This window comes from Ambystoma mexicanum, chromosome 4q (genome assembly GCF_040938575.1).
Source record: "Ambystoma mexicanum isolate Mex_15411 chromosome 4q, UKY_AmexF1_1, whole genome shotgun sequence".
NCBI classification, from domain to species: Eukaryota; Metazoa; Chordata; class Amphibia; order Caudata; family Ambystomatidae; genus Ambystoma; species Ambystoma mexicanum.
This window is the reverse complement of record NC_090928.1, coordinates 604,176,193-604,194,407: the sequence shown is the minus strand read 5'-3', so window position 1 is coordinate 604,194,407 and position 18,215 is coordinate 604,176,193. Positions and strand designations below refer to the sequence as shown.

The following is an 18,215-nucleotide window of genomic DNA, read 5'->3' as shown; positions in this document are numbered from 1 at the left end:
CCGTTTCTGTGGCATAAGTTTCTACACCTTGAGCCCAAGATGTCACTTATCCTTATTGCTTTCTTGATGCCATATAGAATATCCATATGCTCTGATCACTGCATTTTATGTACTTCATCTTCAGCTTCATATAACATATATTTTGGCAATGGATGGTCACCCTTACCATTCATCCTTGCCGTTTATTGGTTCTGCTTCTTCTGGGATCTCGTTCAGATGGCCATCATAATTCTTTGTATGTAGATATGGTTTTCTAAATGGGTACCTTGGCTCCCAGATTCTCTTGGGTATTGGTCCTTTCACTGGGACTGGTCTGAGTCCATATTCTGCTTTGTCGATTCAACTGCTCTGTGTATGTCTCATACTTTGGTTTCCAACATACAGGTAAAAGGGATGGGTCGATTGAGGTGGGGGTTCTTGGCTCCTTCTCTACAGGTGTTTGGGCATGCAAGGGGTGGGGGGGGGGGGGGGAGTTCCTGAATGAAGTTGCTAGTGTGAAGAAGGTAGGGCGGATGGGGTGCTTTGGGTGAGTGTGGTCCAGGTGGATCAGTGTGCCCAAGTCAGTTTGGAATTGCCAGTCATGGTCGTGTAAGGGAACACTGCAGCAAGTGAGGAATGTTCAGGTCTGAGTCAGTGGCAGCAGGTAGAGAGCGATAAGTTCTGAGGTACCTGGGCTGAGCGAGAGAGAGGCCCAAAACTAAGACACTGCAATCGTTAAAGATAGATATGGGATACATGACCATTCGGAGAGACGCCCAAACTGGTTATCATAGCAGCAGGTAGTCTGCAACTATTTGTGAGATACCTGGATAGCGGGAGAAGTGCCTGAATTTGAGACGGCAGCAGCCGAAAGCGACTAGCTAAATGGGACCTACCTAGATAGTGGGAGAAATGCCTATATTTGAGACTATGGCAGGCAGCAGTAAATGGCTAGATGTGAGATACCTTAATATTGGGAGAAACGCAAAAATGTGAGCAGCCGCAGAAAACAAGCAGCTGAATGTACAACACCTGAATAGTGGGAGATGGAGATGCGCCCACATTTGAGGCAATAGCCGCCGGCAGCAATTGGCTAGATGAGCGAGACCTAAATGTTTGGAGGAGGCACCTGACTTAGCGGCAACTGCACCAGAACACTAGTTGCTAGCTGTGAGATATCGAAACGCCCACATTTGCGTCAGTGGCAGCAGGTACTAAATGGCTAGATGTGAGATACCTTATTATTGGGAGGAAACAGTTAAATCTCGGACAGCAGCAACAAGTACCAGATAACTAGATATGAGACGCCTGAATAGTGTGAGAAAGCGCCTAAAATTGTGGCACAACAGTAAATGGGGCAACACCTAGGTTTGGGACACCTGAATATTGGGAGAAATCTCCCAAAATGGGGGTGCAGCAGTAAATTCAGTAACGCCTAGTTATGGCACACCTGAATAGTGGGACAAAGAACCTAAAATGGGGGCACAACGGTAAATGCAGTAACACCTAGGTTTGGGATACCTGAATAGTCTGAGAAAGTGCCTAAATTGGTGGCTAGAGAATAGACAGTTGGCCTACACGCAGATTATGGTTACCCGAAACAGTTCGACTGGATGCGAGATATTGCTGACTAACACAGTATGCCTAAAAGTGAGATTTACCATACCACTGAGTGCTATATGCATCAGACTGCAAGCTAATGGGTAATAAGATTGGTGGGACAGTTTAATGGGGTGCAGTAATGGCGTAATGGCTGTGCCCCCTGCCCAAACCACACTTACCTTGTCAGTAGCTGCTGGTTGACGGCTGCACGCTTCACTGGCAAACGTGATCTGGGGCTGCTTCAGCAGGAGCTGGCCTTTGCGTTGCGGCCCTTAGCCGGAGGGACTGCTTGGTCAGAGGGTGCCATGAGAGAATATCCTTAATGGCCCAAAGGTCTGGTCAGGGAATGGGGCGAGCTGGGAGGTGGGTGTGGGAGGGTTTGGGGTGAAGAGAGGGACTTCCAACAAGCTGCAATGCGGCAGAATCAAACAATGCAAGTTTTTGCAGCCACACAAATTCACGTGTGCACTGAGCCCAGAAATTACGCCCAGAAATTACAATAAAGTCACCTTACCACGAGGCAGTTTCAGGAGAAATGCTTTCCTGGGCTCTGCGCACTCTTTGTATTTATTTTATTTGTATAGCGCACCAGGCCCGAAGGCAACCAGGTGCATATCTTCAAACAGTAATTACAAAAGTTACAGTAATGGTTACAATCAGGCATTTGCATGAACAAAGGCAGTAAAGTACAAGAACAGTGCAGATTTGTGAGCAGAGTAGTGTTGAGTAACAGAGTAGTGCATTGAGAATGAACAGAGTAACAGAGGTCAGGCATGGAGAAAATAGTGGCGATTGGATGGTCTAAGAGGACAATCTGTCAGGTGTGGTAGCTAGCTAGAGCTTAACTTTGTGTTTGAATAAGCTCAGTGAAGGTAGATTTCTAATGGTAAGTGGCATAGTGTTCCAAAGTTTGGCAGCCAGGACTGGGAAGCTAACACCTCTGGCTGTTTGAAGCTTGTATCTGGGTATCGTGAGGCATTGGGAATTAGCAGATTTAAGTGACCGAGATGGAGTGTACTGGGTGAATCGCGAGGCTAGGTAGATGGGGGCCTAAACATTTGTAGATGAGGGCCAGCGATTTCAAAGATATCCTTTGGGCGACTGAAAGCCAATGTAGGTTCTTCCTAGTTTCAGAGATGTGTGCTGATCTAGGGAGTTTGAGGGCCGCTCTGATAGCATTGTTGTGGGTGATCTGGAGTTTAAGGTTGCATTGGTTAGTACCTTGGTAAAGTATGTTACAATAGTCCAGTTTGGACATAACCAATGTCCTGGCAATGATGATACAGTTCTGTGTGGAAAGGAATGGACGGTAGGCTGTGATCAACTTGCATGTGTAGGCTGAGGCAGCAAGGACTGCGTTGGTTTGCCTCTTTAGGGAGAGTGTGGAATTTAGGTAGATTCGCAAGGTTTTGGTATCTTTGGATACTTTGATGGAATTGCCATCGATATTGAAAGAGCTGAACGATGGGTTCAGCTTATTGAGGCTCTGTTGTGTGCCCAGGATGAGGAGCTCTGTCTTGTCATTGAGACAGAGCTCATGTTAGGCCATCCAAGCTTGGATGACTTGGTATATGTCATTCAGAGCTTTAGAGTCTGCAATGTAGTCACCAGTGATGGGGATGAGTATCTGGGTGTCATAAGCATAATTAGTGTAGGGGACGCCCAGATAGTCAAGCACATCAAACAGAGGTTTGGTGAATACATTGTAGAGTGTGGGGAATACACAAGACCCTTGAGGGACTCCACAGGGGACTGACGTAGGGTCAGCTGAGGAAGTGGGTGAGAATACTCTCATGAGTCTATTGTCTAGGAAGGACCTGATCCAATTAGTGGCTTTGTCTGAGAAGTGGGCCGCAGATTTCAGATGATGGCAAAGGATTTGGTGGTTGACCAAATCGAAAGCTGCAGATAGGTCCAGAAGGAGTAATGGGGCCAGTTTGCCGTTATCTTTTAGGTCCTCGATTTGGGTTTTAAGGTTTAAAAGGGCTGTTTCTGTCCTGTGCTTAGGTCTAAAACCAGATTGTCTTGTACCGAGAAGATTATTAGTTTCCAGATAATTCTGTATCCAAAGGCATGCTGCTCTAATATCTTTACAAGAAACAGGACCATGGTGATGGGTCTGTAGTTGGATGGTCTCTCTGGATCTAGAGTAGTTTTATTTTAGAAGGGGGATGACCCAGGCATCCTTCAGATTATTGGGGACCATTCCAGATTGAAACGAAGAGTTAATAAAGGTAGTTATGAATGGAGCAAGGTTGTGTGCCGATTCCTTGATAATAGTTGCGGGACAGGAATCGCCTTGGCAGTTGGAAGGTTTTAAGTTACAGATGATTTTTTCAACCTCCGGGATGGTGAGCGGCACAAAGCTGAATGGAGTGTGGGAAAAGGAAGTGGCCGTTTTGGGCGTCATGGATTTAGTTAGGAGGGAAGTGAGAAGGGAGTTTTGTTTGGCATTGATTTTGGATTGAAGGGTAGTTATTTTGGTGAGAAGTGCATTTTGGATGTTGTTGCACCACGTACTATCTTTACTACAGGTATCGGGGACGGGTGAAGGGGATTCTAATTCTTTGAGAATATTAAATAGCTCCTTCATGTTTGATTCAGCTTGCCGTATACGTTGGTTGCAAGTCTCTTTTTTGGCTTGTAGGATGCTTCCTTGTAGTTGAGGGAAGTGATGAGAAGGTGGTCTTTGTTGGCTTCACAAGGGAGACTTTTCCAGAGTGCTTCAGCCTTACGTTTTTCTTTGCCTAGAACTGAGTTGCGGGGTAAACCATGAATTCAAATGGGCTCGTTGTTTGGCCTTCCGTAATTTGAGCGGTGCTATGGTGTCAATGGCTTTGAGCAGTGTTTGGTTGAAGGTGTCTACTAAAACAGTGGGGTCCTTGTGCTGTGAAGCGCAGTTGTTCACAATGGGAAGGATAAGTGGAAGTAATTTGTCCCTAGTAATGTCCTTTTTGTTCCTGCTGGGAATAGCGGGGGCTATGGTAGGTTTGGGATGAAGGATAGTGGCTGGTAAATGAAAGATAATAATGTGGTGGTCGGACCAGGCAGATGCGGAGTTAGAACTTATTGATGTATTGCAATTGAAGTCTGCAATCCAGTCTAGCGTTCTGCCTTTGTTGCGAGTAGGTTCAAGAATGCATTGGTGGAAGCCTAAATTGGAGAAGGTAGTAGCGACCTTGGTGGCCATAGGATCCTTAGGGTTGGATAGGCCGCCGAGGTTCATGTCACCTAATAGTAACACCTGTGAATTAGGCTTAGTATTGTCTGTCAGGATGGAGGTAATATCAACTGTAAAGGATACGAGTGGTCCTGGTGGTCTGTAGATGAGGTGTAGTGTTGGTCGGTGAGAGGGTTGGTTTCACTGATAGAGATTTGGCAGAATTAAATTGGGAGTTGGGGATAGTTCTCATAGTGATATTGTTTCTATGTATAAATGCGACGAATCCTCCTTTGGAAGAGTTGGATTGACGATCATTTCTGATGGAGTAGCCATCAGGGATGGCGATGGCGAGAAGTGGGCCAGAGGCTGCATGTAACCATGTTTCAGTGATGGCGATGAAGTCAAGGTTTTGGACAGTGATGAGGTCAATGATATCGAGTGCGTGGGCCGATGAGGGCTCCCTTGAGTTCTTTAATGTGTGAGGAGGTTGGGTATCGTCTGTGTAATAGGCTGTGTACTGGTGGTGTGGCGGCGCTGGGTGTATGGTGCAGTCTAGATCTAAGTCTGGCATTCCTAGATTGGAGTGTGCATGGTTGATTAGGTGTGGGTTTTGTGGCAAAATGTTAAAGCCACAAGGCCGGGTCATTGAGGTATGGACTGGTAGGGACGTCTGTGCTGTGGAGCATGGTGTAGTAGTATGTACAAGGGTAATGGTGGAGAGTTGTGGCCGTGCTAATAGAAGGGAGGCAGTAGGTTGAAGTTGGGTACCCTGAGATGACAAGGTAGGTGAGGTAGAAACTGGCAAAAGGCCACAGCCGCATGTCGTAACCTGGGGATCCTACCAGTGGGTGTGGTACAGAGCAGACTGTCATTGGCTAGAGTGAGCTTATCGGGAATGGCGAGTTGTGACAATTCACAGTGGCGGGGCAGTAAGTGCGAGGGCACAACTCCGAGAATGGAGGGCCGGTACCGTTGCTAATAAAAAGGTGGCAGGGTAGCATACGATTAGTGCGAGAGCATTGTACAATAATGGCAGGCAGATACATGTGCAGTAGCATAAAATTAGTGCATGAGCACTGTACAGCAATGGCAGAAAGGTACATGTGCAGAATAACAGACAATCCAAAGGCCATTATTCAAATATGGCTGGCTATGCCAACAGCAGTGTACTATAAGGCAGGCATGGGCTAGCGGTCACAGCTAGATAGTTATTTTGGTGCAAGAGGTACAAGTCTGAATCAGGTACTGACAATAGAATACTGTAGGGCAGGCATAGTCTGGATGAAACTGATATGTTACTTATCAGGTAGAGGGGTATGACAGTAGTTACAAGTGTGGTTTAGCTGCTGCTAGAGCAGTTTACAATGTGCCATACACAGGATGGGTCTCGTATATAGAGAGACGCGTTGGATTGTTTAAATTATAGTCAGTATAGGTGGGATAGAACAGGTGGCTTCGAAGTTGGCCTTGTGAGAAACGGTTAGCCACAAATAGTGAAAGGTAACTTCTTAACTCTCTGATGTACTGGTAATAGATCATCGGCATATGCGGCGTAAAATGAGCCAGTATGAGGTTTGCCTCATATATGGGGTCGTTATGCAAAGTTTGAATAGTACTTATGAAGAGTTCTAACAAGTAGCGCAAAGCGCCAGCTGCCCGCCGCAGACAGGCCCTTGTGACGGCGGCCCTTAGGATCGGGTGGCCGGCCGGCTTCCGCCTCCGGTCATGGGCGGTTAGGGAAGTGGAGGATTGGGCCAATCAGCTTGTAGCTGAGGTCAGGCAAGGCTCTTGGATGCCTCAGGCAAACACGGCAGCATTTTCGGATGGACGCAGGCCAGGGTACGATCCAGAGGTAATGCCTCATAAACTCAGGCTTAAATGCACTCAGGAATTGGGGGCTCTGCTTACTCTTACCGCCGGTTCAGGGCTTGCAACACTAGGCGACGGTCCATTCAGGGGATGGGGCGGGCTGGGAGGTGGGCATGGGGAAGGGGCAACCAGGAAGAGGTTTCAGGGTGGAAGGAGGGACTTCCAGCACGCTGTGATGCGTTGGAATCAAACAATCCAATTTTTTTGCAGCCACTAGAATTCACACGCTCATGGAGCCCGGAAATTACAATTTTAAAAAGTCACCTTACCACAAGGCGTTTTCAGCAGAAGAATCCTTGCTCTCAGCCTCCAACCACATTTGTTTGCTGACTACCTTTTCTGAGCTGTCTAGTTCATCATTGTTAAGTATAGCACCCTCTTGTTCATAGACTTCCGAAAATTCTAGCTAGCATCTGTGATAAACCGTCTGCAGTCACTTAAATTTTTCCTGGCTTGTAATGTAACTGTATTCTTGAAGTAGTGCTGCAAGTCTTGCCAGGCTAGGACCCACTTTGGAGGTACATGCTGCTAAAGAATTTGCAACAGTGGCTTATGATCCATTCTTAATATAAAGGATGCTCCCCAGATGTATTGCTGAAAGTGCTGTCGCACGGACACCTGCTAGTGCTTTCTTTGGATGACGAGTAGCGTCTTTCTGCAGGTCCGAGTGCCCCAGACATAAAAGCAATAGTGCGTTCATGGTTATCTTTCATTTGGGAAAGAACAGCACCAAGAACTTTGGTACTTGCGTCTAATGTGAGGATAGATTTGTGAAGCGTGTTGAAAGGCTGTAATAACGGTGCTTCTGTAATCATTACTTTAATGTCCTTGAGGTTTAGTTGGTGTGTGTCCCCTCCCAATGGAACAGTATTCCTTTTTTGATCAACTGTCGGAGCCGTTCTGGTTTGGTGCACATTTCGCAAAAAACTTAAAAGATAATTTCTTCTTTGGTAGTGGGTGAAGGGGCCCTCGTAATTGCTTCCACTAGCTTGAGTTCTAGCTTGATTCCTTGTGCTGAGATTGAATGCCCCAAGTAGTCCACTTCTGGTAATAGTGGAGAGCAATTGTTACTTTTGAGAGCAATGCCATAAGATTTCATGACTGTCAGGACTTGAAGTAATTGTATATGCTTGGCCAATGATGTTGAAATGCTAGTATGCCTTCCATAGCTTTGAATAAATGGTCTGTTAACCTTTGAAAGATTGCAGCAGCAGATACCAGGCCAAATGGTATCCAGACACATTTTTATTAACCGAAGGGTTTGATTGAAGGCCGTTGGCTCCATGGTTTCCTCTGTCAATTTGACTTGGTGAAAAGCAGAGCGCAAATAGAGTGTGGAAAGAAACGTTGCTTTATCAGTTTTCCTAATCCCTGATATGTTGGGTAACGAATGTGAGTCCACCTTCATGTTGTTGTTTAAGTTAGAGGTCCACGCACATCTGTAAATCTCCATCAGGTTTGCGAGCTAAAACCTGAGGGACCAGCCATTCTGTGCCTTCCACATGTTGTATTATAATGCCTGTAGCATTTCTTAAATGTGTGTCTAATTGTTCTTGCAGTCTAAATGGGACTTTTCGTACTTGATATTTAATTGGATATGCTTCTTTCTTAAGCAGTATTTGGTGCTTGAAGTCTTTGGTCTTCCCTATTGACGCCAATAACACTTTGGGGAAACTTCTTCTTTTGAGCAGGTCCCTCAGCAATGTTATTGGCTTCTTCACCTTTTTGTTCTTTTCTCATTGTTGCCGATCATTAGTATTAGTTGCTTTTTATCCTTTTAGGGTAAGATGAAATGCAGCCTAGCGTTTCCAACTCGGAACTAGAGGACCCTTGAAGACTACGGAAATTATGGCAGTTGTGGACCCCTCTGTTTTCATGATAGCTTGAAAATATCGCAGCAGTTCTATGCAATTACCCGAATAGGCAGTGGGTTGGAGCGCTATGGAGGCCTGTTGGCCTATCTCTTGGTGTAGTACTTTAGTGAATAGCTCTTCCGATAAACCTTTGTAGTGATCTGATCTACAATCTGCCATGAATGGTACTTGCTGTCCATCTACTTCCACAAGTATGGTGCGTCAGGTCCCGTTTCTTCTTCTGGTCCATTTATGGCCAGTCCCAGGTTTGTCAGATGCTCTGAAATGTCCTCTTCCATCATCGCCCGGTTCCTGTGAAGGATCATCTATGCTTGCTAGTCTGGAGCAGTGAGGCTTGCTCAGTGTGCAGAGACTTGCGTTTGTTCTGAAGGCACACTTGAGAAAAATGGCTCATGTGCCCGCGCCACATTTGTGTCCCCAAGTTGGACAAGCCTTGTATCTGGAGGTCTGAGAACTGCTGCCACACCGCAGACGACTCGTTATGGTATTGCTTGGTTGATCTGGAGCTGTTTTACCTTTTGCGGACCGTTGTTTGGTAAAGAGCCGGTTGGGATTGAGAGCACATATTGGGTTGGCAGCTTGGGCCACTGCCACTGATCCTTGGAGTTTTTCTTTGCCAATGGTGTCGCTCCATAGCAGTGATTGTTCTACGCCCAAGGCCAGGTTCAGTGCTTCGTCTAGGGGTGTTTCTGCAGCTGCCCAAATGCAATCTCTTACTTGTAAATTGTTCATGTGTAGATCAGTTGATCTTTTGTAACTTAGTTTAGAAAGGGGCCTAATTTGCTGTTGGCCACCACAGTGCAAGGCATTCACGTATTGCTCAATGGTCTCTCCAGGTTTCTTTTCACACGTGGAAAATACATCTCTCTGCATAGTGGTGTTGATATTTGGCAGATAATAATTCTCTTGTTTCTGAAAAGTCTCTTCGAAGGGACATAAGGGAGATGCATCGGGGGCACCCGGTATAAGATGCAGGTGTCAGAAGCACTTCCTGTGCTTCTGATACCAGGCAATTGAGGTGTGGCTTTCTTCTTGTTAGCTGTGAAGAGATGTCCATCGGATGCTTCCAGGTTTGTGAGGAACTCATGCTTCCATCTTTGCCACAGGACGGCAGGTGTTCCTTAACGGTGCAATAACTTCGAGGAAGGTTCAGCATGTTACATGAGTGAGCCCAGTGGTTCCTGGGGCTTCTTCACCAGATGCCTGTTGCCAGGCAATGTGCGGGGGTTTGACATGGTTTGTCTGCGTGCGAGCAGGCTGAGCCTCCTTCCAGTAGTGTTATTGTGTTCAGTTGTTAAAATTGTATATGACCATTTTATTCTGCATCGCTGTGATGATTGCTTTTCAGTGCCTTTGCCTTATTTTTATTCTTTTTTTTTTTTTAAACTGTGCCAAAAATGACACTGCAGAGGCGGGCTTGTGTTGCTAGCCACAGTGCTGCTGAACTGTTTTAAGGGGAGCAACGTGCTGTTCAAAGCACGCCACGAGGTGTTCTTCTTGCACTGCCAGAGCCGCTGCACAGAGCTTATGCTGGTGGGGCATGCAAGGATTTTGGGGCTCCTGGCCCAAGCGATGGGGTCAGATGGAGCGCAGGACAGCGCGGTCCACCCAGTGCAGAGCAGGTTACTCCAGGCGTTCCTGCAGCCATTTGGAATTCACGATTGGAGGAGAGGGAAGAAGTGGGTTGATATCCAGCTCGACACTAGTGATGTAAAGATGGCTCAGAAATGTCAAGGTAAGGGTACAACCGCTTTAATCCCGGAGCAACGCTTGGCACTGCCCGCCTCCACTCCTTCAAACATCGGGCTGCATCTTTTGTCTCTGCTTGATCCTGCTCCAACATTCTGTGACTCAAGACATGTCGAAAGATGCCACGAAGTCCCATTCCAGTGGTTGCATTTTTTTTCCAGTTGAGCTAAAGTATATTGGTGTTCTAAAACTGGTACCTGTGTTTATCCATACTTTGCAACTAGCCATTCATGCAGATTTAAAGATGCATCTTTACCTTAAAGCTTCTCTTCAATCTGGCAGTAACAGTAGAAGAGGTCCTGCTTCTTTCACCGTTCTGGTGGTATCACTGACCTGAGTACATATATATATCAATGAAAAAACTTAGTTAAGGGGAAGTTGTGGTTAGGGTGTTCAATGGAAAAACGTTGTTACAGGGACGTTATGGTTACAGGTAAAACCGAAAGACCTCAGAAATTCGCCAGTTAGGGTAAGCTAAGCAACCATAACTAGCGCCACCACCGTGCACTGCTAAGACTAACACCCAGGACATCAAAGATGATATCACAAATGTCATTGATGACCTCACTGATGACCTCAAATGTGAAATTAATTTTGATGAAGTCGCTACAAGGGGTTGTGTTTATATTGTTGGTAACAAGATGTCGGGGGTGATCGGGAGACCTATCATGAACTACTTAATCTATTAAAGAATGTACTCATCGAAAATCATTGTATTGGAGTGTTGTTAATACAGAAACCTTATCATATGTAAACCTAGGCAATGACTGCAGCATGCACCATAGATGTACAATATTTATAATCTTGTAATTTTGGATAGTACAATAATGAATGCTACCTTATCAGAGATTTGAGTAATGTTAAACATGTAATAACTAGTTAACAATTCAAGACTTGCAACACTTATGCTAGTACAAACAATACATATGAAGAACCACAATGCATACAAATCAGGGGCACATACAGGGAAACTAAAGCATCAGAAAATTTTAATAACATTAAAATTTATCTTCATGTGTACAAATGAATTGTGTTTTTGATGCCTGCTCATTTCCACATGTAAGTGCACCATAAACTGAGGCCAAACCCTAAGGCAAGTACTTTAAGAACATATGACAAGGTTAACGTCTAGATATATAGCACCTTTTCAATTTTAATATTCGGACTGTGGGTGAACAAAACCACCTGGCCTGTATGGCAGTGAACAAAAACAAGTGGCCCAGGTATGTGTTGTCATCAGTTACATTTGTGATGTCATCTTTGATGTCCTGGGTGTTAGTTTTAGCAGTGCACGGTGGTGGCGCGAGTTATGGTTGCTTAGCTTACCATAACTGGCGAATTTGTGGGGGTTTTCGGTTTTACTTGGAACCATAACGTCCCTTTAAGTTTTTTCTGTCTGTCGATATTTGCTATTTTTTCAGAGTATTTTTGTTCTTAATCATTATTAGGGAGCAAGTGGCTGCTATGATGCTTACCTTTAGTGCTTTGTATGGTTGAATCGCCAAACGTGATTTTAGTTTCATCTGAATTAATCTTCCAGACGTTTTGGTTTTGGTAAAAAGGAGCATACCATTGAGGACTGTGGAATCCTGTAAAAAAAAAAAAAAAGGCAGGTCAATGAAATGTTCCAGCAGTGCTACTGCAGATTTCTCTGGCATTGTATCTTTCCAGGATTGACATGATCATTGAATATTCACCATCAGGCTGGGAATCCTCAGTAATATTAAAGCATTTTACCTTTAAAGTTTAAAACTCGGTGTCACGTTAGTAATCTCTAGTACTGCACTAAAAGCTCTATACTTGCTCCTGGTGGCTGCAAGGATCAAATTCAAGAACCTCTGCATCATCCACAAGTCTTTCTGGGCCTGGGACCCTGCTACATCCAACTCTCTCTCTCTCCCTAAATGCCTCCCTGCCAGAGTCCTTGGGTCCTCTGGCTCCAACTTTGCAGATCAGACGTTTCTCTGAGCAGCGAGTGCTGGGGACGGGAGGTAGACCTCTCTCTTCGGTAGGAGCCTCCCTCTGGAATGGCCTTACTTGCCCCTCTCAGACTTGAGCCGGACCTCCTCAAGTTCCGGAAACTTCTCAAGACTTTCCTTTTCTCCTCCTTCTCTCTCCCCCTCCCCTGCTAATGTCCCCGGCCGCTGCCACTGGTGCCTGCTCCCTTGTGTCCCTTACAGGGGCCAGGCCCTCCTCCCCAGTCTTCCCGCCAGCACCCCTTCCAGCACTTGCCCTCAGTCACCCCTCCCTGGCCAACCTGAATGTGGTCCGCCCCATCCTCGCACTGCTGACCCCCTACCCCTGCCTCCCCTTGCCCTGCCGGGCTCCACTCAGTACTTGCCCAGCCCTGGGGCCCCACCTTTCTGCACTTCTCCCCACCCCCTTATCCCAGCCCTTCCACCCCATCCTTTCCCTTCCCCCTGCACTTACTGTCACTGCACTTGCATGGTCCGAATGACATAAGGCCTAGTAGGACCATTTATTGTTCCTACTCTGTCTGCCCAGTACCCTTTTTTGTCATGTTGTGCCTTGAAATACTTCTGTATAGGTGCCTTACGAATGTCCAATAAATACAAATAAAATACTCTATTTGTGTCACTTTGGGTCATACTGTCAACAGATAATTGGCGAGGTCCCCTTGGCTCCACCCCTGGTGGCCATCTGCAGATTAATAGTTGTAGTTCTGCTCATTTAGAGCCGATACAGGTTGATGATTGAGTGCAGCTAATTTATGGTGTATGATTTTTGAATGCTCCTCCCTAATCCACTCTATCAAAAAATAAGTGCAATATGTTGAGCATGTATTTCAATGTGAATAACGCTCTGTTAAAGCATCGGGTGCATGTTTCCGACTTAAGCTTCTGGATTGTTAGAATAATCTAATCTGTTCTTTTTAAACATAAGCATGATTTGATTACTACTTTGCTTCTGCAAAGCTAACTGTATAGTTTTCTTTCAGACATAAGATAAAGAATACAGATGAAGAATTAATGAAATTGGCTAAACAATTTGATCAAAATCTTGTTGATGCCATCCAGGAGCAAGATCACCAGGACCAGGCACATATTCTCGCTTGTGAAGAAATGCCGATTAACATGGTGGCAAGTGGCCGTGAACATGTTTCTTCATTACCAGATAAAGTTCTGGGGGGTGATATTGCCCTTTCTCTACATCCAATTAAAGAGAACACTGATATTCCTTTCAAAGAGCAATGCAAAAGCAACAGTCAAATATCTGTGGACCAAGAGACTGAAGCTGCATTTAATGCACTTTTTGATTCATCGCCTCAGATGTGTAGCGGTCCATTTAGCCAAGGTCTGTCTGATGGTTCCCAAAAAAGCCCCCAGGGAAAGTCCAATTTAACTGAAACGAAGAAAGAAAATGCCTGGCCTGCAGAGAACATTCAGCATTCTACAATAATTTCAGATATTCTACCACATTCATTGGCTCCAATTTCTGCTGATGACCAACACCCGACGCCTAAAAGAGAACATAGAGGATTGGTGCCAAAACAAAATGTACTGCATACCACAGCAGCAGATTTGTGTAATAAAGCAATGCCAATGTCTTCAAGCAAAGATGATTTTGAAGATGATTGGGGCAATGACTTGTTAGAGGATTCTTTCTTAATGCAAATTACTCAAAACCCTGAATTAATGAAAACACCCCAAAATAAAATCGCCCTCTCTAAATTCTCCCCGAAAAAAGCAGTGTCCGGAGAAGACCGTAAACACATTGTTCCACATCATTCTGAAATACCTCGCTTGTCTAAACCAACCGATTTTCAGTTTGGGCCCAGCAAATCATTTAAAGAATCTCCAGTTTCAAATTCTCCTTCTGCAAAATTGGTGCATACTTTAGATTGTCCCAGTGTGGATTCCAGTTGTCTTCAAATCACAACTTCCTCTAACGCTGATGGTATTAATTTGTGTGGCATAAGAACCAACCCCTCTAAGTTGAATTTACAAACCACAATTAAGCCTGAAGATAAGATTGCAAAGCAAAAAGTTCAGCCATTGCATTTAAATGTTACTTCTACTCTAGAAAGGTATCCGAATCATGATCAGTCTGGAAACAATAACAGAAACTCACTTTTCTTGTCCTCACTTAGCAGGTCTACAAAGAACAAGCCCAACAATGTATTGACTGCAACTGTCCAAGCAAATGCCAGTGATCGGAATTCTGTGACTGCGCAAACAGGAAATGCTCTCACCTCTGATGACTGGAATGATCCAAAGTTTTCAGAGGAACTTTTGGATATGTTTTGTGAATCTGATAGTCTTTTCGAAGCAAATGAAGAGGAGGATGATTTATTATACCAGGTATGCGATGACATAGAAAAACAAACTCAATCTGGAAACATTAAAAAAGGAAATGAAAAACATGTTCTGCAACAAGAGCAAACAGTTTGTAAATCTGATTCAAGCACAGGGCTATTGTTGGAAAAATCACGCCAGACTTGTAATCAACACATGCAAAGCAACCACCAAAATCGAAACACTTTTTTACTAAATAATTCATCTAAAAACAATTCCTCTAGGGGCGATCAAGGAACTGCACAAAGACAAATGCATTCTCTGCCTCTAAAAGATGCTACATCACTCGTACCTGTGAGTAACAAACATGGGATTTCACAAAATGTTGAAAAAGCCATGTTTGGTAATCAAGTTCAGGGAAAGTTTAATCGTTCTCATTCTACTCCCGCTGAAAGTTTTAGGTCTGTTTCTCTTGCTCACTTACAGAACACTACAAAGCCCTTGAGCAGCAGCAGTGTTGAGAAAGCATTGATTATACCACCGCATCAGAAGTATTCCTTTACAAAAATCAAGACTTCTCAACCAACTCTTGTTCTTGTTGATCACAATAGTGCCAAGTCAGAAAGTGCTTTCCAAACTGAACCCTATCCACAAGCAGGTGAAAGCAAGACTCTATCCAGCTTCTCGTTGCATGGCCATCTGCCAGTTGATCATCGGCAATCGCTTAAAAGGCAACTGTCAGAATCTTTTTTGCAGTCTGCAAAAGGTACATGCTTTTTTATATTTGCGTTTATTTTAACCAGTTGACTGTGCCCACATGCTGTTGCAATGAATGTCTGTGTGATGTGTACCACTTGGTGAACTTGTGCATCTCCAAATCACTAGATTTCAAGTAATCGTGGATTTCCAGGGAATAAGCTGGTGCCGAGTGCACTACCCAAGCAAAACCTGGGACAGGATGGTTGTATAACAATTGTACGAATCAGCATCTTAAAATCAGTCCTGTTTTAACATGAATAATTGTTTTGTGTTGTAATTTTGCATTCCAATGTAAAGTAAATCGCATTCTACAAAAATGTGTTTATAAGCTAGCCTAGTCCTATAGTACAAATGTGCGACCAATTGCCCTAATCACTGTGCCAAAGGGAATACAGTCCTAGTTTTGTGGGCCATCCTGTATGTAAGTAACATGTGTGACAAATAATCGGTGAACCTTGTAGGTTAGTAGGGAGGAATAATCTTTGTTTTTACTGCTCTGGAAAGTGGCATTTTAATTAAAGAATACTCTACCACAAGCTGCTGTAAGGTTTTGAAGCTCAATATTGTTTTCAACTAGCCCTACAGATAAGGGGTGTATCTGCCACTTGTATTGATGAAAATTCAAATACTCAGAAAAAATAAAAATAAGAAATAAAAACAATCCCAACAAAAAATAAGACCTGTTGAAACTTCCTGCTTTCACCCTCACAGCTCCTTGGATATGTCTGGACCATCAGTGCACGTAGTACTACAGGATGAAACTATTTTAACTGCCCGATTGGAAGAAGCAAAACTGTATCTTTATAATGCGCATGAATAACTAGGTACAAACAAATTTAATATTAAATTAAAAACCTATTTTTACTCGCTTATACTACTCTCATTGGGAATTTTGTTTTTACTCCATAAAAATCATTTTAATCCGAACTTTAAAAAATAGGGAGTAACATACTACCACTTCAAAATCATACCTCGACCATTTTTCAGAGACATCACACAGATTAGAAGATTGCACTGATATTTCCACTAAAAGAAACTGGCTGTGTTATTGTTCCTTTTTCAGAACCAGCACTGGTGTGGGGGTCTGAAAAGTTAGCTTAATGGACGTTCCTTTTCACACTTCGGTCTAACCAGACTCCTTGGATAGCATAGACTGAGCAGTACGGCTCCACTAGACTCATGAGACCAGGGGCTTGGAAGTAAACTACAGCAGAAACAAAGTTGGCATGGAACTGAAAGTCCGACAAATGTATATACATTTCTGAGGCTTGTGGATCATCTTAGAATCGCATAATTTGCATAAACCAACATCCAGTGGTTGGTTCGGAGCATTACATTACTTGTTTTTCTAAATCGAAAAGGGACTTCGACTGGGCATGTTTGTAATACTATTCCTACTGTGACGTGTACTGTACCCATGGTCCTTCATGCGTCGAGTCCTCAAATGGATAGTGTTTTCTGACATCACGTTGGTCGCATTTCGCAGAGTTCTAGTTTGAGTTACTGCTCATCACAGAGCCTCTTATAGTTATAAACTTAAATAGCTCCCAATTTCTCGCCTTTGGAAATTTTGCTCAACTCGTCTTGTGACTCTCGAAGACACCTTTCCACTGCCCGGAGATCCAAGAGCCTCGGAATTGTCCTACCATCCTTCACGCATCAGCCTAAACAGTAGGGACAGTGGGGGTTGGGGATAGAGACATTTCTAATATATTTAGGAATGCCTTTGTTTATATTCCGCGATTGTAACCTTATAATGAAAAAAAAACCTTTTGAAATTTTGACCCATCATGTAGTCGAAGTTTCCCTGGAAGGATCAAAATACGTGTGTAACATTTGTTTCCCTCGATCACCAGGAAAGTACATGTCGAGTGCATAAACTCTTCAGCCTCAAAATGCTTAAAGATCGGCAGTCGAAGTGCTGGGCAGCCAACGTGAGGCAAGCTTGAAGCATTGTCCGAATACCATGCCACTGCAGTGGAATCTGAGGCAGATCAGTAGAGACCGGTGTCATAAGTGACGCTGAGGAGACATCTGATAGTGAGACAGGATTCCTGGATGCCCATCTGCAGTTCCAGAAGGCAGGCGCCCTGCACGGCTATATAGGTTTTCCCTCACAACAGCGCCAAGATGTGAAACAGTGGGGTCGCGAGCTGCACGAATGGGGCAGACACATAAACACAAACACCCACACCACACATTTTGGTGCACTCTTAGAAAAGCGATTGAGGAAGCTGTCCAGGCAGCTCAGCGCCTCTCATGGCCCCTCTTCCCATGCTTGGATGTCAGCGCATGTTCCTAAGCCCAAACCTATGCCCAGCAAGAGTGGTTTTGCACCTACAATACCTTTTAGTCACCAATCCAGCTACCGCAGCCGCCTTTATACTGTTTTGGTGCCAGTTGAAACGCCAAGGTCGGGATGCAAAGGAGACCTCTCCCCATTAGTAGAGGCACTTCACAAGAAAAAACGCAAGGAAGGAGGGAGAGATTCTTTTCTCTCTAAGATGCCCCATCTGGTAGTCCCTGGACTAATGAGGTTAGAAAACACTATGAATAAGATGGCTTAATTTATGGAGTTCTTAGAAAAACGCCCTATAAAGTACAAACACATCTCTTCAGATGAAGGGGAACCCCATCCAAATTGCCTAGGTTAGACCAGACTGGCTCATATGAAGAGTTTGTTATTGAGCTACATGCAGGCGAGGCTGAGGATGCCTTTTTTTATTATTTTGTAAATCGAAGTTTATTGGTTGTAAACAGTGAACCATGTTGAGAAAAACGTAAACATATGAGGTACACATCCTCTACAAATCCACCAGATGGCTTGACTTATCCCCCCTGAAACTCCCCACCTACCTCCCACCCCCATTCATTTCAGTTAAACTATTTTAGGCAACTAAGTATGACAAACAGTGCACTTCTAGTTCGGTAAATGTCAAGTGGTCCATAAACAAGTATTTCACC

At 44.3% G+C, this 18,215-nt stretch overlaps 1 protein-coding gene across 2 annotated transcripts in view; it reads left to right on the top strand.

Moving 5' to 3' along the window:
* ETAA1 (ETAA1 activator of ATR kinase) overlaps positions 1-18,215 on the top strand; it is a 187,825-nt gene that overhangs the window by 146,681 nt on the left and 22,929 nt on the right. For both annotated transcript variants that reach the window (XM_069608153.1, XM_069608154.1), the window contains one exon: positions 13,196-15,258. In XM_069608153.1, the coding sequence (XP_069464254.1) occupies positions 13,196-15,258 (2,063 nt within the window). The remainder of the gene's footprint in view (positions 1-13,195; positions 15,259-18,215) is intronic.